The sequence below is a fragment of the Nomascus leucogenys genome, chromosome 2, assembly GCF_006542625.1.
Source record: "Nomascus leucogenys isolate Asia chromosome 2, Asia_NLE_v1, whole genome shotgun sequence".
Taxonomy (NCBI): Eukaryota; Metazoa; Chordata; class Mammalia; order Primates; family Hylobatidae; genus Nomascus; species Nomascus leucogenys.
Genome location: NC_044382.1, coordinates 53,057,101 through 53,075,414, shown reverse-complemented (window position 1 = coordinate 53,075,414; position 18,314 = coordinate 53,057,101). Strand labels below are relative to the sequence as shown.

The window sequence follows — 18,314 nt, the reverse complement described above, 5'->3', positions numbered from 1 at the left end:
AGTGAGACTGTCTCAAAAAAAAAAAAAAAAAAGGGCCAGTCGTGGTGGCTTACCCCTGTAATCCCAACACTTTGGGAGGCCAAGGCAGGTGGATCACTTGAGGCCAGGAGTTTGAGACCAACCTGGCCAACATGGCAAAACCCTGTCTCTACTAAAAATACAAAAATTAGCCAGGTGTGGTGGCACGTGCCTGTAATCCCAGGTACTTGGGAGGCTGAGGCAGGAAAATCACTTGAACCCGGGAGATGAAGGCTGCAATGAGCTGAGATTGTGCCATTGCACTTTAACCTGGCGACAGAGTGAGACTCTGTCCAAAAAAAAAAAAAAAAAAAAAAAAAGCCAACTCTCCACTCTGAGCCGCATTCTTTTTGGTCACGAAGTAATCAGGAGTCCTCTGCTCCAGCTTTCTCCGCAGCCTCACCTCCCATTCCTTCCTGTGATAAAGCTTCGGGCTGCCTCCACCATGACTCAGAAAGACCCCTGCCTGGTAAGCTCCTTTTAACTGAGTCCAACAGACGCTCCTCAGTCTTGACTACTCACTGCATTATAGCGGGTGGGTAATCCCCTGGTTTCCAAATCTGGTTTTCCTCCTTCCTCTTTGGCTGTTCCCATTGTGGTTGGTGTCCTTCAGGACATCCCCTGGGGCCACCCCACCCACTCCCACCTGTCTATTCATCAATCTTTAGATTGAACCCTCATCCTGAACTCAGAACTACAGACCCAGCTGCCCTCATACTCTCTCCCCGGATGCCCTGCAGGAACATCATGCTCAACTTGTCCCAAACAGAGTAAGCACTTCATTTCCCCCGGGGCCCTATCCCAGCAGGCAGTCCCACCCACCATCCAGCTGGCAAAGGCAGAAACTTGGGGCCTTCTCTCAGCCATTCCTCACCCAGTGTCACCAGGCCTGTTACTCTTCCACCCACACAGCTCTTTGGTGGTCATCCCCTTCCCTCCATCTCTGCTGCTACTGCCCCAGCCTGGGGCCACCATTTCCCCCACCCCCATCCTCATCAACCTCCCAGTCTTGGCCAGGTGCAATTGCACATGCCTGTAATCCCAGCACTTTGGGAGACCGAGGTGGGTGGATCACCTGAGGTCAGGAGTTTGAGACCAGCCTGACCAACATGGAGAAACCCCGTCTCTACTAAAAATACAAAATTAGCTGGGCATGGTGGTGGGGCGCCTGTAATCCCAGCCACTTGGGAGGCTGAAGCAGGAGAATTGCTTGAACCCAGGAGGTGGAGATTGCAGTGAGCCAAGAACGTGCCATTACACTCCAGCCTGGGCAATAAGAGTGAAGCTCCATCTGAAAACAAAACAAAACAAAAAACAAAACAAAACACCTCCCAGTCTTAACTCCTGAAACCCTTCAAAGGCTTCCTACTGGCCTCATTGAAAAACCCACACCCTGTAAAATGGCTTATCAGATCCCACCACATGATCAGCCTCAGCTCCAGGTCTTAGCAAATCCACCAAACCACAGATCCAGCCACTTTTAACTGTCCTTCTAACGTCCCTCTCTCTCACCTTCCTCAAGCCCTTGCCTGAGACTGTCGGTGCCCCGAACGCTGCCCTTCTCTCGATAGCCCACCCCTATGCCTACTCACACTCATCTCCTCCAGGAAGCCTACCCCCTGTCCCCTGCCCAGGTTAGGCCCCTTCCTCCATCCTCCACAACTTCTCTTTTTTTTTTTTTTTTTTTTTAAGACAGGGTCTCACTCTGTCACCCAGGCTGGAGTGCAGTGGCTCAGTCACATCTCACTGCAGCCTCAACCTTCCATGCTCCAGGGATCCTCCTACCCTCAGCCTCCTAAGTGGCTGGGACTACCCAGGCTGGTCTCAAACTCCTGAGCTCAAGCAATCCTCCTATCTCTGTCTCTCAAATTGTTGGAATTACAGGTGTAAGCCACTACTACTTGTATTTCTCACATCAAAAACCGTGTTATACTTTATTATCATTGCTTAACATTCGAGGTCCCACGCTGAGTGTGAGCTGGGGGCAGGAAAGATGGATTCGTGTTTTACTTCACTGCAGTATCTGCAGCACCCAGGATGAAGTCCAGGACACCAAAGGTTAAGGTGCTTCATCAGTGAAACTGTAAGGGCTGGCTGTGAGCCCCGCTTCTGGGGTGGGAGAAGGTGAGGCTGATCTCCAAAGCAGGTCCCCCCCCCGCCCCACATTCTATCAAAGTACCTGAGGCAGAATCCCCAATGATGCACCCCCAGCGGGCTCGGTGGGTGCTGGTCTGGCTCCTGGGGAAGGCAATCAACTCTGCCCCAGCAGGTCCAGCAGATAGGCCAAGTGCGGTTTCAGGGTCCCGTGGATGGACAGGGGTTCAGCAATAGCAGCAGAAGGAACCCTAAGGCCATCCAGGTTCTCCAAAAGCTGGCTGCACCCCAGGTCTAGGCCAGGCCGCCATTGGGATCGGTCAGGCCCAGCAAGTCCTCTGCCAGGCTGGTGAGCTCGTTCTCCTCGAGTGCCTCCACCAGGCGCTGCAGCGTGGCGCGGCGGCCCTCGGCCTGCACGAAGCGCCGCAGCAGCTGGAAGGCCTGCTCGTACAGTCCCTCGCGCTCGTACTCGTAGGCCAGCGAGTCCAGCGCCGGGTCCCGCAGCGCCCGGCAGCCCCGCTGCAGTGAGCGCCCAACCTTGCGCCATTTGAGGCCCACGGAGCGCGCGAACGTCTGTTGGTCCTGCAGGCTCAGCGGCCGGTTCACTGCCGAGGGAGTGGGGAAGCGGGGTGAGGGCGGGGACCCCCAGCGCCGGTCCCACCCATCCCCACCTGGCAACGACCCCTGCCCCTCCCCAGACTCCAACCTGCTGGTGACCCTGCCTCTCCGCCTGCGCCTCACCTACAGGCTGACCCTGGAACAGAAAAGTCTGGGCAGGTGGCGGCGGCGGCGGCTTCGCTTCCGACAGAGAGGGCACTGGGGGCTGCAAGGGGGCCGAAGCGACCTCCCCGTCGCCACCCTGGGCCCCCGAGCCGCACTTCAGATTTCGCAGCGCATCCTCCAGCTCAGCCAGTTCTTCATCCCGGAGCCGGTCGGGCTAGGGGAATGGAACGTGCCGTCACGGGGGACTTAGCCACGGATCCCCGCCCTACCCCATCCTGACCCCAGCCCGGCCGCACCTGCTGGGCTAGGATGCAACTCAGACAGCGCTCCTCGTCCGCCAGCAAAGCGTCCAGCCGCTCGGCGCCGGCGCGCAGCTCCAGTTGCAGCGGCACAGAGCGCTGGGCGAGCGCGGCCGCCAGGCTCCTCTGCAGCGCGGCGCGCAGCGCCCCCTCGCGGTAGGCGCGGAGGAAGCGGCCACAGGGCTGCCGCCCGCAGAATCGCAGCTGCACGATCAGCTGCGGGTCGCTGCGGTGGATCTTCAGCATCTGCAGCACGTCCGGGCTCCCGCCGCTCTCTGCGGAGGCGGGCGGTCAGACGCCGGGCGGTCCCCAAGCTCGGCCGTTCTCCAAGCGGCCGGAGGAGGGGCGAAGCCCGTGGTGAAGCCCGGCGTCCCATCCCCTGACCTAGGGTGCAGTTACCCCAGAGTACCCAGCTGGGAAGCAAAATTGGGATACAAACAGCAACAACCCAGAAAGAAGACCAGGACCTGTCACAGGGAGCACCCCAAGACAGACTGGGTGCCACCTAGCCCCCGCTCTCACGCCCCAAATGAGGGCTGGCAAAAGAGAGGGACTTCCAAGCACAGAAAAGGGGGCGTGTGCCCTGGGCAAACAAGCCGTCTGGGTAGGCGGCCAGCAGGGCAGAGGAGGGCGGGAGGTCTCAGGTCTTCGGCCTCCACCAAGCACGGCTCCCACTGCTCGGGAAGAAGAGGGGCTCTCGCTGCTCTGAGGCCACGAACAGATCACAGATCCCCCAACCCGCTTCAGCCTCCTGTGGCCTCTGCCCTGAGATGGGAAAGGGAGGCCTGGAAGAGTAGGTACTGGGGAGGGGTCTTGAGCAAGGAGTGCTGCAGTAAGAGAGGAAAAGAGGAGACAGACGTCCACAATCAGTAGAAAGGAGTGAGCCGGCTGGTGGAGGGGGGCGGGGATCGAGCAAGGGACGTTAGTGCACAAATTGGTAAATCATACACAGACTCGAGAACACACGCCTACCCTCAAGGTCATGCCACAAGCAGAGAAGAGAGTCTGCACAGCCAGGGGTCCTCCGTCTTGCTCCTCCCACCCCAAATCTTCTTCTTAAAGGTGGCTAAGCCCACGCCCACCCACAAAATGCTCCAGGCCACCCCTTCCTCTCCACATGCCCGCCCACCCACGCACCTGCCAAGGCAGCCTGCAGAGCCCTGTACACTGCCACCTTCTGCTGGGGGTGCGCGTAGGCATCCGACAGGACCACCTTGTCCAGCGAGGACTCCACAAACAGGTATGCGCTGCCCACCCACTCTTCGTGCCCATTTTGCCCAGCTGCCATCTCACCTCCTGGAGATGCAGACAGTCAGGTATCCAGTTCATCCCCCCTCCCTCCACCCTGGAGACAACTATCCAGCCCCACGTGGTTCAGCTGTCCCCACCACAGTAGCCTCAAGTCCCACATGGTTCAGTTGTCCCCACCACTGGTTGGTATACTTGGGACAGGAGTTCACCATCTCACAGGAAGCCCCTTGAGCTCCTGGCTCTGTACAGAGTCCCACCCACCCCAGGCTTACAGTGAGGACTGTCCCTCCACTGCCTTCTTGGAGAAAGAGCCCAGGGTCACAGTGGAGGGGGAGCAGAGGCAGATCCTGCAGTGGGGCTTCTCTGCTTCCTCCTCAGGCCTGTGTGTCTCTCTTACCAATGCAGACAAGAGACATCTTCATTCAGGATGGTGCCCATGCCCCAAAGCCAACCAGACCCATATCCTGGCCTTGCCTTCTGAGTAGACTTGAGCCCAGCATCTCTGGAGGACCTCAGCCTAAGACTAAACCTCCTGTCTTCACTTCGAAGGACACCTGTAGTTTGCATCTACCCAGATTCTCTCCCCAAGCCTGACTTACCTTTGGGGACTTCCCTCCTCCCTCTTCTCAATCCATGTGCCTGTGTCCCACTCCCTAGTTCCAGGTCGGGCTTGTGTACCAGACCTGACCAATCTGCATATTCCATTCACATTTCTGCAGTGATTAGTTCAGGGTGGGGTATAGGACTTAAGTTGGACCCATAAGAATCAACCCTGCAACTCTGGTTGAGCCAATAGGAAAGAGGCACTACTTTCCCTTCCCTTGGGGCTGAACTGGAAGGAAGAGGTAGCTCTCCTTTAGCACTGCTTGGGAAGAGCCTGGCTGGGAATGAAGCTGACACAGAAAGAAAGAGTCAAGAGATGGAGAAGTGCACTCCTAACCGTACTAGGCCCCTGGATCCAGCCATCCCTGAAGCCATTGCACACTGGACTTTTCAGTTTTGTGAGCTAAATAATTCCTTTTTGTTATAAAGCCCTTGGAGTTCGGCTGCAGTCATTTCCAACACAAATTGTTCTATTCCTTCCCTGTCCAGAAAAAGCCAGGGCCCCTTGGTGCTAGTATAGTATCTCCTTCCTCCATCTTCTGACAAAAACCTAGCCCTGGACCAGCGGGGGCAAAATTCCCAGCCAAGGAATCACTGCACTGACCCACAGCTCAGTGGTCTCCCAGTTACTACCCCATGAGACAGCAAGTAGGAAACTGCCCTCCCTCTTTCTCCCCACTTCACCCTTTTCCTACCCACCCTTTTCCTAGAATCATGGGCTCAAGGCCCTACCTCCTGCCCCATCAATCACACTCCTGTACTCTCCAGTCATCAGAGTTTATATATGGTGGGCTAGGAGGAGTGTTGAGTGTTAGCTATGGGGCAGGACAGATGGGGTGGCCCAGCTGCCATCTGTTTACATGAGGAACAGGAAGCTATCCTCCTGCCCTGGCCTCCCAAAGTGCTGGGATTACAGGAGTAAGGCACTACTCTCGACCTTGGTTTTTTAAATTATCTTGTTTTTGAGACAGGGTCTTACTCTGTCACCCAGGCTGGAGTGCAGTGGCACTATCACAGCTCACTGCAGCCTTGACCTTCCCAGTTCAAGCAATCCTCTCACCTCAACCTTTCAAGTAGCTGGGACTTTAGGCACACGCTGCCATGCCTGGCTAGTTTTTGTATTTTTAGTAGAGATGGAGTTTCACCATGTTGCCCAGGCTGGTCTCAAACTCCTGGGCTCAAGCAATCTGCCCAACTCAGCTTCCCAAATTGCTGGGATTACAAGTGTGAGGGACCACACCCGGCCTCCTAATCTTTTCATAGAAAACATTTTAATACTTGTGTACTTACGCCAAACCACAGTCTGGATAGTAACAGGAAGTTTGCATTTTGTTTATCTCTGGGCAGGATGGAGGAAGGTAGGTGGGGGTGGGGAAGGATTGTGGGTGATTTTTATTTTCTTTGTATTTAGCAATATTTTCTGCTTTATGTGAAGCAGACATATTTTCTTTGTATTAAAAGAGCAAAATAAATTTGTTTTCTTTAAAAGCAAAACAAGAAAAAAACAGGAAACTGCAGGTGACAAGTGGGTCCATGATAGGGAGCCAGCCACTGAGATGAGATAAGGGGGGAGTCCTTCGAAAGTGGCCTGGGGAGTAGGAGAGAGTGGGAACTTCCCCTGGAAACGTTCCCTCTTTCATGTCTTCCTAGCCCCTTGACTTGGGAGTGCTTGACTTGGTTGTGGTCCCACCCCAAGGGGTGGAAGTGGGGACCGAACGGGACCAGTGTCTGCCCATCAGGTCCGTGGTGGTCGGGGAGGGGGAGGTGGGGAGTACTGGGAACCTGGAGACTGGGGATGCTTTCTCACCCTCACTAGTACCAGACAGATGGGGAAGGTGAGCCAGGCTGGAGGTCGAGTTAACAGGGTAAAGAGGCCAGGGCCCTAGTTTCGCATCCGCCGATTGTCAGCTATTCTTACGTGTTCTTTCACAGAAGCCCCTCCTTGGGAAGCCCCGCGCCCCACCCACCCGGAGTCGTCCCTTTTTGGGCGGGGCTGAGGCTTCCAGGCTGGGTCCTGAGAAAGTTTGGTGGCCGGAGACTGTGGGGCGCTTGGGTACCAACCTAACAACGTCTGCGCCTGTTTCCAGGGACGAGCCACGCACGGTGCCCCCTGAACAGCTAACAGTCCCGGGGGCAGCCCCACCTCTGGCTGGGTGGACAGAGACAGTCTATGGGCGTGGCCCAGAACTGAAAGCCTGTGACTCCTTGCGACCCGCCGGGCACACCCCCTACTCAGCTACGCAGCTCCCGAGCGCTTGAGGGGAGCTTCCCAGGCTCCCACTAGCCCACCCTCAAGCTGGAGTTTCGCACGTGCGATCGGTTGGGGTGGGCAGAGGGGTCTCCGCTCAAGGAAGTATTCAGAACCAGCCCCTCCTCCCCCGCCCTCTCTCCTGCAGGGCCCTACTGCCCCTCGAAAGTGCTGGCAGGGACGAGGAGCCTGCGGGGGGCCAAATTCCGTACCGCCCCCCGCCTCCCACGGGAACAGCTCAATAGGCCGCCGCCACCAGCTGGCTGGAGCAGCCGCCGGTGACATCTGCGCCGCGCCCACGTTTCGGAGCCAAGATCCACCTCCTCTCCCGCCCGCACCGGGGAGCCCACCCACCCACCTGCTGCACTAACCTGGCCGCCTCGGCGGGGCCTGGGTTCCCACGCCCTCCAGGCTCCGCTCTACTCGCGCCGCTTCCGGGTGTGCGCGGAGGCGCTGGGGCGGTGCCCTAGCCTGAGCCGCCCCGTCCGCCCGCGCGTCCCGCCCCGTGGGCTCCCCGTGGCTGCTTCCCGCCCGCTGTCCTCTGCTGCCAGTCCTCTGCCCCGGGCAAAGCCCATCTGGTCCGTTGAGCAGGTAAGACACCAGCGCCCAAGGTTAGACGGCAGGAAGACCGGGACTTTGGGGGTTTGCGATTCTTACGAGGCGGAGGGCTCCTAAGAGCTAGAGCTGCCAGACTTCGGTAGATCAAGGGGGCGCCCCCTGGAGACCAGAATTTTCTAGTACCCCTGGGGATCCGGCTTCAAGATCGCTGCTACCAGTGGGCACTCAAAACAGGGTGCCCATGGGTCCCAGGTACAAGCCTGGCCGAACATATCTGAAGCCCCAGGAAACACGTGGCACAAATTCCGGGAGAAACTGTTAGCTCGGAAGATATGGGAACATTAACTGGCGAGTAGTGTGAAGCCTTGTGTACGCAAACTTCAAGAACCTTAAAACAAGATTGGCGGCCGGGCACGGTGGCTCACGCCTGTAATCCCAGCACTTTGGGAGGCCGAGGCAGGTGGATCACCTGAGGTCAGGAGTTCAAGAGCAGCCTGGCCAATATGGTGAAACCCCGTCTCTACTAAAAATACAAAAATTAGCCGGGCGAGGTGGCGCGCGCCTGTAGTACCAGCTACTCGGGAGGCTGAGGCAGGAGAATCGCTTGAACCCGCGAGGCGGAGGTTGCAGTGAGCCGAGATCTCGCCAATGCACTCCAGCCTGGGCGACACAGCTAGATTCCGTCTCAAAACAAAACAAAAACAAACAAACAAACAAGATTGGCAACTTCAGAGAGGACGCACACTTTCCAATAACCCATCCCCCTCTAAAGGCTGCGCTCCAGGGTGGGTCTGCGGAGTTTCAGCCGAACCCAAATTGCCCAGTGGGAGCCAGGGCTGCTCAGGGGTCGGAACTTGAATCTTGAGCCCCTCAGGCGCCAGAACCATCAGGTCCCAGAGACCCAAGTTTTTTTTTCATCCAGTGGGACTGTCTTAGGGAGCACCCGGGACATCTCCCCCGCGAGGTGGAGGCGGGGAAGGAGCCTCCCCTCCAGGGGCGGATCCAGCTTTGCCCCGCCCACACCGCACTTCCTGATTGGCTCATGGTCCCTGACAAAGAAAAGCCTACATTAACGCTCCCGCCTTATTAACCCTGTAGTCACTTTCTACTAACCGGCGGGATTAAGATGGGGTTTCTCAGGCCGGGCGCAGTGGCTCATGCCCGTAATCCCAGCACTTTGGGAGGCCCAGGCGGGCCGATCGCTTGAGCCTAGGAGTTCGAGGTCAGTCTGGGCAACAAAGCGAGACCTCGTCTCTGCAATAAAATTACAAAAATTAGCCAGGCGTGGTGGCGTGCCCCTGTAGTCCGAGCTACTCGGGAGGCTGAGGTGGGAGGATTGCTTGAGCCCGGGATACTGAGGGTGCAGTGAGTTGTGATTGCGCCACTGCACTCCAGCCTGGGTAAAGAGCGAGACCCTGTCTCAAAAAAAAAAAAAAAAAAAGTGGGAGGGGAGTTCTCAACGTGGAACCTGTGGAGTCACGGAGGCTTGTTGAAATGCAGATTCCTGGGCCTTACCCTTTCCAGAGAGCCTGATTTAGTAGGTGAGGCGGTGAAATCTGCTTTGTGAACAAGTTTCGGGGTTATCTGGTGCCCCACGCTGTCTGAGAGGCCCTCAGTTCCTCAGGCCACAAGCATTTGTACACCTAAGCTCGGTCTTCCTGCAACACTTTGCGCCTTCCTGAGCTCAGAGACGTCCCTCTCTTTCCAGGCCGGAGCTATTGGGAGTGGCGGATCCTCCCACCCCTGCCGGATCTGGGCCATGGCCGAGCCTGGAGAGGGACTGCCAGAGGAGGTGCTGGCACTCATCTTCCGCCACCTGCCCCTGAGAGACCGTGCTGCCGCCGCCAGGGTCTGCAGGGCCTGGGCCGCCGCTGCTACCTGCAGCGCCGTGTGGCACGACACAAAAATCAGGTGAGCCTGGTCCTCCACACTCCCCTCCCCACCGCCCACTCACCTTCTCCGTGGAGTCGTGGGCTAGATAGATATTCAGGTTGACTCTCCCATATTAAAAAATAATTGCTGGCCGGGCGCGGTGGCTCATGCCTGTAATCCCAGCACTTTGGTAGGCCGAGGCGGGTGGATCACCTGAGGTCAGGAGTTTGAGACCAGCCTGGCCAACATGCTGAAACCCCGTCCCTACTAAAATACAAAAACTAGCCGGGCGTGGTGGTGGGCGCCTATAATTCTAGCTACTCGGGAGGCTGAGGCACAAGAGTCGCTTGAACCCGGGAGGCAGAGGTTGCAGTGAGCTGAGATCGCGCCAATGCACTCCAGCTTGGCGACAGAGTGACACTTTATCTCAAAATAATAATAATTACTGACATGTATTGACTGCCTAGTATATACCAACCATTGTTTTTAAGTGCCTTACATATATTAACTAATTTAATCCTTACGAAAACCTTGTGTGGTAGATAGGTATTATCATTACCTCCATTGCCCAAATAGGAAACTGAGGCAGAGAGACTTAATCACTTCCCACGGGTCACTCAGCTAGGGAATGGCAGAGGCAGAATTCGAACCTAGCAGTCCGGAGGCCACGCCAAGACTCCTTAGAGGCAGCTGAGAAAGCCCAGTTCCTAAAATATCATTGGCTCTCCATGTCCAGGTTTCATCCTGTGGCAGAAGCCACTGAAATCTTCTAAAAGGATAGGATGTGAGTTCCCTCCTTTGGGGCAACAGTCGTGGTCTGAACAGAGACGTGGGGAGGGAGGCAGGAAATGGGATGGCAGCTGGAACGCCAGCTAAGGGGTGGGTAGAGGCTTCTCCGCTGGTCGCAGGGACTCAGCCGAGGCCTTTTCTGCACGGCTCTAACCCAAGTTGCGAATGTGAGCTGGAAGGCATGCTGCCACCTTATCTGTCCGTCTGCCTCGACCATGTTCACAACCTACGGCTGGAATTTGAGCCATCGAGGAAGCCGAGCCGCCGGGCGGCCATCGAGCTGCTGATGGCCCTGGCGGGCCGTGCCCTGGGGCTGCGAGGCCTGCGCCTGGAGTGCCGCGGAGAAAAGCCGCTCTTCGACGCGGGCCGCGACGTCCTGGAGGCTGTGCACGCTGTATGCGGGGCGGCCAGCCAGCTACGCCACCTCGACCTGCGGCGCTTGCCCTTCACACTGGACGACGCGCTGGTGCTGCAGGCGGCGCGCAGCTGTCCCGAGCTCCACAGCCTTTTTCTGGACAACAGTACCCTGGTGGGCAGCGTGGGTCCCGGCTCAGTGCTCGAGCTACTGGAGGCCTGCCCGCGCCTGCGCGCTCTCGGCCTGCACCTAGCCAGTTTGTCGCACGCCATCCTCGAAGCGCTGGCTGCGCCAGACCGCGCGCCTTTCGCGCTCCTGGCTCTGCGGTGCGCGTGCCCCGAAGATGCACGCGCGCCCCCGCTGCCCAACGAAGCCTGGATCGCGTTGCGCCGCCGCCACCCTGGGCTGGCAGTGGAGCTGGAGCTGGAGCCCGCGCTGCCCGCTGAGAGCGTGACGCGCGTCCTGCAGCCAGCGGTCCCCGTGGCTGCGCTGCGCCTCAACCTCTCAGGCGACACCGTAGGCCCAGTGCGCTTCGCAGCGCACCACTACGCCGCAACCCTGTGCGCGCTCGAGGTGCGCGCAGCCGCTTCAGCCGAGCTGAACGCCGCGCTGCAGGAGCTGGCGGCGCGCTGCGCGGCCCTGAGCGAGGTGCATTGCTTCTGCGTGGTGAGCCACTCGGTGCTGGACGCCTTCCGCGCGCACTGCCCGCGCCTGCGCACCTATACCCTCAAGCTCACGCGCGAGCCGCATCCCTGGCGGCCTACGCTCGTGGCGTGATTGGGCGACTTCTCTCTCCCGTCCCCGCGGACGTAAGCGCTCTGAGAGGGAACTGGGGTGCCCAGGCGCGCCCCGACTGCTAGTGCCTTATTTTGGGATTGTTGTCCCCCGGGTCTTTACGGAGTTGGGAACTGTGATGGCATCCGGACCAGTCCTGGGCGCCCTGAGACCACTAGCTGCTCTCACCCTCTGCAGACGCCCCACACGCTCGGTCCTGGACACACTGCCCCCCTCTCTTGCCTCCACCCCTCTGCGGACTCTGCAGCTCCGCGGCCCCGGCGCGGGGATAGGGAGGGCACGGGCGCGGGACAGGCCTCAGGGGTGAGTGTGAAATAAACAAATCCTGCAGTGTTTCTGCGTCCTATTAAAGGCGGGGTCGGATCTGAAAGGGAAGGGCAGGGAACGCGCGGGGTACGGGAGGAGCCATCCCGGCAGAGGTTGGGTTTCCTCAAGGTCCTCTGGACGACACAGCTGCGGGGGGTCATGGGCGGGGCACTCGCGCCCTTGGAATGACTACGTCCCGGGGTTCGGCGGGAGGGGGCGTGCTTCCCTGCACCCCCATTCCTATCTGCTTGCCCTGCCTGGGGCTTCACTGTGCCTCTGGCCATTACCTTCTAGGACTTGCCCAGCCCACACCAGGTCGCGCACCGGCGATTTCTCCCGTAGAACAAAGAAGGAAATAGAGGGACTGAGAAGGGTGGGACTCGAACCCAAGTCTCCCACTCATCTCACCCCACCCTACCCCACCCCTCCCCACCCCTCCACTCCACACATCCCATCCAGCCAGCCTTTTCTGCCTGCTGGTGCCTCGGCCGCTGTCCGAGCCCCGCCCCGCGGGCTCGCACGTGGCCCCCGCCTGACCCGGCGCCCCGGGGCGGAGTAGGGCGGAGCAGGCGGCAAACGCAGCACTTTCCGCGGCTTTGACAAGCACGCAGCGGCCGGGCTCGAGCACTGAGCCGGGCCGAGACTGCACCATGCAGGAAGCGCCAGCCGCGCTGCCCACGGAGCCAGGCCCCAGCCCCGTGCCTGCCTTCCTCGGCAAGCTATGGGCGCTGGTGGGGGACCCAGGCACAGACCACCTGATCCGCTGGAGCCCGGTGAGGGCCGGGGCCCCTCGATTCCCGCTGTGGTCCCGGGGTCCCTCCACATCAGTGAACACCCATGCCCGACCAACCCCCGCCTGAGACTGGGCCGTGGATCCCCGGATTTGGCCATTTAGGGAAGTTCACCTTGGAGGGGGCGTGCGAGAGGGGGGTTTCCTCTGCGGCCGAAGAAGGGTTAGGAGCCTGCCTTCTGAAGACCTAGAGCCCAAGGGACGTTCGAGGCCTTTTAGTTACTACCCTACCCCATCTGACAGATGGGAAAACAGAGGCCGGGAGATGGGAAGGGCTGGTCTAGCTCAGGGTCACATTGCGGGGCTGTGGCCTGTCCAGGGCTGGAACCTCGTCAGCCTCTCCTTTCTGAGAACCGAGTATGGAGTCAGGGTCTGGCTGGGGGTAAGGACTCACTGTGGTCGCTCCAGGCTAGGCCTCGGAGCCCGTTCTGGCCTGGCCTCGACCCATATCCCCGTAAGTGGCAGGCCTGGACCCCAGAGTGAGCGTGAGTGTGTGCGCGCGCTGGAGCGCAGGACTGGCCGTGGGCAGGCACCGCTCACCCTCCTGGTCTCCGCCCGCACGGTGGGCGGGCGATGTTCTTGGTAGAGCGGGACCAGTTTCCTCGTAAGCGACCAGAGCCGCTTCGCCAAGGAAGTGCTGCCCCAGTATTTCAAGCATAGCAACATGGCGAGCTTCGTGCGCCAACTCAACATGTGTAAGTCCCTACGGCCGGGCGGGGAGCGGGGATGGGGGACTCGGTGCCGGGGATGGGGCGACCCACGCCCCCACGCCCCACTCCCCAGACGGTTTTCGGAAGGTGGTGAGCATCGAGCAGGGCGGCCTGCTTAGGCCGGAGCGCGACCACGTCGAGTTCCAGCACCCGAGCTTCGTGCGCGGCCGCGAGCAGCTACTGGAGCGCGTGCGGCGCAAGGTGAGGGCGGCCTGCGGGAATGAGCAAAGCGGCGGAGGGGTGCTGGGACTTTCTGCCTTGCTCCTGCGACCCAGTCCCGATGGTGCCTCCCTCCTGCAGGTGCCCGCGCTGCGCGGCGACGACGGCCGCTGGCGCCCGGAGGACCTGGGTCGACTACTGGGCGAGGTGCAGGCTTTGCGGGGAGTGCAGGAGAGCACCGAGGCGCGGCTGCGGGAGCTCAGGCAGTGCGGGGGCGGACGGGGAAAGAGGGGACAGGGGTTGGGGGTTCGGGATGAGACCATAACTGGCCGGCCGGCTGTTCTGGGCAGCCTCTTCCTCTCTCCGGCCTTGGCGCCTCCATCTAGACTTATGGGCGATCTCTAGGATGGCCAATCATCGCGGTGGTCTCCTGGGTCCCCAGCCTCGCCATTCTGTAGGGGGTGGTGACTGGGCGAACTCTCAGATGCCTCAGCACCCTCCCACCCCTTCCTCAGGCAGAACGAGATCTTGTGGCGGGAGGTGGTGACACTTCGGCAGAGCCACGGTCAGCAGCACCGGGTCATTGGCAAGGTGTTCCTCTCCCCATGCCTCGCTTCTCCCTCCAACTCCTCGACACCCCATTCCACCGCCCAGTCCCCCGGCGCCCCTGTTAAGCCTCCCTCCCTCACCTGGAAGTGCGGGGGTAGAGGGGGTGTGTCCAAAGTATGAATTAAACCTTTGCTTTCTCTTCAGCTGATCCAGTGTCTCTTTGGGCCACTTCAGGCGGGGCCGAGCAATGCAGGAGGCAAGAGAAAGCTGTGAGTGAGAAAGCCAAGAAGGCCCACACCCACCTCCAAGACCCTCCAGAAGTCCCCTTGCAAGGACCCCTTCTCCTCTGGAAACTCCTTCACCAGGAATCCTCATTCCTCCCCCTGCACTACAGGCTTCCTCACCCCATCTAGGATCCACTTCCCCCCAACTCTGCCACCTGGTATCCCCACTCCCAGATCCTCCCATTCAGGACCTTATTCCCAAATTCCTACCCCAGCAGCCCCTTCCCCCTCCCACAAGGCTTCCCAACAGCTGAGGCCCTGGGGCTCAAACCAGGTTCCCTCCCTCCCCTCTCTACCCACAAAGGGCCCCCATCTCTGGGGGAGCCCCTTCCACCTCTAGCATGTGACTGACACCCTGGCAACAGGCCTCAGCTCTGCTGACTTGGCTGCTGGGGCCTGAGGGAGGGAGGGAAGTGCAGGCCGAGGGGCATGGGGGCTGACCTTGCCCCACCCCTGTCTGTGCCCGGATCGACCACACAGGTCCCTGATGCTGGATGAGGGGAGCTCATGCCCAACACCTGCCAAGTTCAACACCTGCCCTCTACCTGGTGCCCTTCTGCAGGACCCCTACTTCATCCAGTCGGTAGGTTTGTCTTCTTCCCCCTTCCCAAGGGCATGGCTGGGCTTATGGAGATCCTGTGCCTTCTCCCCATCCCCTAAAAGGAAGAGAAGATGGAAGTCAGCCTTCCCCCCAACCAGACCCAGGCCCTCCAGCATGGACTGAGCCTCCTCCCTCAAACCTTCTCCCTTAGACCTGGCCCAGGTGGGTGTTGGTGGGGTTCTGGCTCTCCCTGTGCCTACAAGCCAAGGGCTGGGCCTAGCCTTCTACTTACAGCCCCTCCCAGAGACGACTTTGGGCCTCAGCCCTCACAGGGCCAGGGGCCCCATCATCTCTGACATCCCAGAAGACTCTCCATCCCCTGAGGGGACCAGGCTTTCTCCCTCCAGTGATGGCAGGAGGTAAGGGGGACAGGGCTGCCCCTGGGGGGCCTGTGGGGGAGGGCCTGGCAGCCCAGATGGCTGTGGGGGTAGAGGGAGAAGTCAGTGCCAGGGTCTGGTTGAAGCTTTTCTCCGGTGCAGGGAGAAGGGCCTGGCACTGCTCAAAGAAGAGCCGGCCAGTCCAGGGGGGGATGGCGAGGCCGGGCTGGCCCTGGCCCCAAACGAGTGTGACTTCTGCGTGACAGCCCCCCCACCACTGCCTGTGGCTGTGGTGCAGGCCATCCTGGAAGGGAAAGGGAGCTTCAGCCCCGAGGGGCCCAGGAATGCCCAACAGCCTGAACCAGGGGATCCCAGGGAGATACCTGACAGGTAAGCAGGGCCCCAGCTGGCCCATGAGCCCTGTGATAGAACAACCCTTACCAGCCCACAAAGCTTCCTGGCCATTTGACTCCATGATACTCACCTGATTTCTTGGCCCCAGCATCAGAGTTCTGTGGAAAGCAGAGCCTCCCAGTCAGGGCACTCAGCATCTGTGGAAGGGCTTAGGAACCTACATATCAAATGAGTTCCCTGGGGTGACTGCAAAGTACACAATAGTTTTGTTTTTGTTTTTTTTTTTTTGAGACGGAGTCTTGCTCTGTCACCCAGGCTGGAGTGCAGTGGCGCAGTCTCGGCTCACTGCAAGCTCCACCTCCCGGGTTCACACCATTCTCCTGCCTCAGCCTCTCCGAGTAGCTGGGACTACAGGCGCCCGCCACCACGCCCGGCTAATTTTTTGTATTTTTAGTAGAGATGGGGTTTCACCGTGGTCTTGATCTCCTGACCTTGTGATCCGCCTGCCTCGGCCTCCCGAAGTGCTGGGATTACAAGTGTGAGCCACCGCGCCCAGCCCACAATAGTTTAAGAAGCATCGGTGGCTATGAGGTGGCTCATGCATGTAATCCCAGCACTTTGGGAGGCTGAGGCGGGCAGATCACTTGAGGTCAGGAGTTCAACACCAGCCTGGCCAACATGGTGAAACCCCCCGCCTCTGCTAAAAATACAAAAATTAGCTGGGCGTGGTGGCATTTGCCTGTAGTCTCAGCTACTCAGGAGGCTGAGGCAGGAGAGTTGCTTGAACTTGGGAGGTGGAGGCTGCAGTTAGCCAAGATAGTGCCATAGTGATGTAGTGGGTGACAGTGAAACTGTCTCAAAAAAAAAAGAGAAAAAAGGAAAGAAAGAAAGAGAGAGAGAAAGAAAAAGAAAGAAAGAAAGAGAGAAAGAAAGAAAGAAAAAAGAAGCATTGATATTATTGACATTTGCATAGGGAGGGGAGGAGTCCCAAAGCCCCAGCTCCACTACCCAAACTTCAGGTCCCAGGTAGAAAGCAGAGGCACTTTCTCTGTGCGGTTTATGGCAGGGGTGGGGAGGTTGGGGGTGGAGAGAGGATGGGGGTCCTCTCCTATCATTTTCTAAATGTTGGGGGATTAAAATCTTGATGCATCTGGGTTCCTTGGGAACTTAATGGGGGGTGGACACTGCAGGCCAAAAGCAGTTCTCTCTGCACAGGGGGCCTCTGGGCCTGGAAAGCGGGGACAGGAGCCCAGAGAGTCTGCTGCCTCCGATGCTGCTTCAGCCCCCTCAGGAAAGTGTGGAGCCTGCAGGGCCTCTAGATGTGAGTACTCCTTCTGCTGAAACAGGGGCATGAGACCTGGTGGGGTCTAGCTCTCTGTGGAGCCTGGGGAGGGCACCACTGACCCAGAGCTCTCCTCAGGTGCTGGGCCCCAGTCTCCAAGGGCGAGAATGGACCCTGATGGACTTGGACATGGAGCTGTCCTTGGTAAGAAGTGGGTCGGTGAGGGCAGAGGCCAGGGGTGGCTGAGTCAAGCCTTCTGGTCCCTAGCTGTTCTCTGTAAGCCAGAGCCATGTCTCTAGAAGAATTGTCACAGTGATTTCCCAGCTGTCCCCCTCAGCTGCTAGGTCCCCTCCCCAGCTGCTCCCTGCGGTTCTCACGCAGATGCAGCCCTTGGTTCCAGAGCGGGGTGAGCCTGAGCTGGCAGTCAAGGGGTTAAATTCTCCAAGCCCAGGTAATGGTTGTGATGACTCGTACCTGGGAGGACGCTGTGATTGGGCTGAGCTACCTTGATTGCAGATTGAGGGGGCAATCTGCAATTTGCAGGGAAATCCTGAGTTCAGGCTGCACTGCAGAGTGTTCCTTGAGCCACCCATGCCCTCGCCATTGGGCGAGAGTGGGGAGGTTAAGAATGGATGTTTCATCCTAACTGAGCAGAAGGCAGACAGGCAGGGCTCTCCTTCCCTGAAGAAAGGAGGGGGAACCTTTCCCCTGGTGAGCGCAGCCCCACTTCTCCTAGGGAAGGACCCCACACTCGGGGCCCCACTCCTGCTGGATGTCCAGGCAGCCTTGGGAGGCCCAGCCCTGGGCCTGCCTGGGGCTTTAACCATTTATAGCACTCCTGAGAGCCGGACCGCCTCCTACTTGGGCCCGGAAGCCAGTCCCTCCCCCTGAGACCCCGCGCCTCTGAAGGGGCTTGGAACCAGTCCGCGGCTGCACATCCTTCTTGGCTTCCTGGCGCCCCCTGTCGGGAGTGAGCGAAGCCCCCACTACTGAACGGCCTCTCTCAACTACCCCGGCGAGCCCTGCACATAAACTCCTTTTTTTTTTTTTTTTTCTGTTTCTGGTCTCTTTTCTCTATCGACCAGGGAGCGCAAGAGTTGTGGGTGGGGGGTGATTTCGCATTTGTGGAAGCGTCCAGATACTAGATCTTTAATAGAGGAACCCCAGGAGAGTGGAGGTGCTTGGGGATCCGGTGCCTAGCTCCGTTGCTTAGGCCCGGATCCAGGGCTGGCACGGGGCCTCTGCAATCTCTGGGAAGCGGGGGCTTCTGGGTCGCACTCAGCTCTGCAATGCATGCGTTCTGTGATCCTGGTGAGTTGGTATCCTTCTCTGAACTTCCTCTGTGACAGGCAGAGAA

At 59.1% G+C, this 18,314-nt stretch overlaps 3 protein-coding genes across 10 annotated transcripts; 2 read left to right on the top strand and 1 right to left on the bottom strand.

Annotated features, from left to right (window-relative positions):
* Positions 1-1,924: 1,924 nt before the first annotated feature.
* On the bottom strand, positions 1,925-14,339 carry TRADD (TNFRSF1A associated via death domain). Of its 6 annotated transcripts, none has more exons than XM_030795546.1 (5): positions 14,260-14,339; positions 4,272-4,430; positions 3,132-3,409; positions 2,854-3,049; positions 1,925-2,717 (listed from the first exon to the last, which is right to left on the bottom strand). In XM_030795546.1, the coding sequence occupies exons 2-5, from the start codon at positions 4,420-4,422 to the stop codon at positions 2,407-2,409; spliced, it is 936 nt and encodes a 311-aa protein (XP_030651406.1). In that variant the 5' UTR covers positions 4,423-4,430; positions 14,260-14,339; the 3' UTR covers positions 1,925-2,406. The 6 variants fall into 6 exon arrangements, with proteins under 6 accessions (XP_030651406.1, XP_003262922.1, XP_030651407.1 ...); XM_003262874.4 differs by lacking the exon at positions 14,260-14,339 and adding an exon at positions 7,608-8,070; XM_030795547.1 differs by lacking the exon at positions 14,260-14,339 and adding an exon at positions 7,608-7,680 and having other exon boundaries at positions 3,132-3,961.
* FBXL8 (F-box and leucine rich repeat protein 8) lies at positions 7,708-12,684 on the top strand. Of its 2 annotated transcripts, XR_004026297.1 has the most exons (5): positions 7,708-7,827; positions 9,503-9,705; positions 10,615-11,619; positions 11,783-11,908; positions 12,206-12,684. XR_004026297.1 is itself a non-coding variant. In XM_030795545.1 (3 exons), exons 2-3 carry the CDS (start codon positions 9,554-9,556, stop codon positions 11,585-11,587), a joined length of 1,125 nt encoding a protein of 374 aa, XP_030651405.1. In that variant the 5' UTR covers positions 7,708-7,827; positions 9,503-9,553; the 3' UTR covers positions 11,588-11,940. The 2 variants fall into 2 exon arrangements, 1 of the variants encoding a protein (XP_030651405.1); XM_030795545.1 differs by lacking the exon at positions 12,206-12,684 and having other exon boundaries at positions 10,615-11,940.
* On the top strand, positions 11,475-18,011 carry HSF4 (heat shock transcription factor 4). Of its 2 annotated transcripts, XM_030795528.1 has the most exons (15): positions 11,475-11,619; positions 11,783-11,908; positions 12,206-12,684; positions 13,288-13,396; positions 13,485-13,612; positions 13,712-13,836; positions 14,086-14,161; positions 14,324-14,388; positions 14,884-14,986; positions 15,239-15,363; positions 15,484-15,711; positions 16,891-16,996; positions 17,096-17,161; positions 17,339-17,408; positions 17,694-18,011. In XM_030795528.1, the coding sequence occupies exons 3-15, from the start codon at positions 12,562-12,564 to the stop codon at positions 17,846-17,848; spliced, it is 1,479 nt and encodes a 492-aa protein (XP_030651388.1). In that variant the 5' UTR covers positions 11,475-11,619; positions 11,783-11,908; positions 12,206-12,561; the 3' UTR covers positions 17,849-18,011. The 2 variants fall into 2 exon arrangements, with proteins under 2 accessions (XP_030651388.1, XP_030651390.1); XM_030795530.1 differs by lacking the exons at positions 11,475-11,619; positions 11,783-11,908 and having other exon boundaries at positions 12,492-12,684; positions 15,225-15,363; positions 15,588-15,711.
* Positions 18,012-18,314: the final 303 nt, after the last annotated feature.

What these genes read in the sequence shown, in the direction of transcription:
- TRADD (XM_030795546.1), bottom strand. Translation starts at nt 4,422, where the DNA reads ATGGCAGCTGGGCAAAATGGGCACGAAGAGTGGGTGGGCAGCGCATAC. An exon ending in TCTGCAGGCTGCCTTGGCAG is followed by an intron (nt 3,410 to 4,271) that starts GTGCGTGGGTGG and finishes CCGCCTCCGCAG; the next exon opens with AGAGCGGCGGGAGCCCGGAC. An exon ending in GTTCCAGGGTCAGCCTGTAG is followed by an intron (nt 2,718 to 2,853) that starts GTGAGGCGCAGG and finishes CTCCCTCGGCAG; the next exon opens with TGAACCGGCCGCTGAGCCTG.
- FBXL8 (XM_030795545.1), top strand. Translation starts at nt 9,554, where the DNA reads ATGGCCGAGCCTGGAGAGGGACTGCCAGAGGAGGTGCTGGCACTCATC. An exon ending in TGGCACGACACAAAAATCAG is followed by an intron (nt 9,706 to 10,614) that starts GTGAGCCTGGTC and finishes CTCTAACCCAAG; the next exon opens with TTGCGAATGTGAGCTGGAAG.
- HSF4 (XM_030795528.1), top strand. Translation starts at nt 12,562, where the DNA reads ATGCAGGAAGCGCCAGCCGCGCTGCCCACGGAGCCAGGCCCCAGCCCC. An exon ending in ACCTGATCCGCTGGAGCCCG is followed by an intron (nt 12,685 to 13,287) that starts GTGAGGGCCGGG and finishes TGTTCTTGGTAG; the next exon opens with AGCGGGACCAGTTTCCTCGT. An exon ending in TGGAGCGCGTGCGGCGCAAG is followed by an intron (nt 13,613 to 13,711) that starts GTGAGGGCGGCC and finishes TCCCTCCTGCAG; the next exon opens with GTGCCCGCGCTGCGCGGCGA.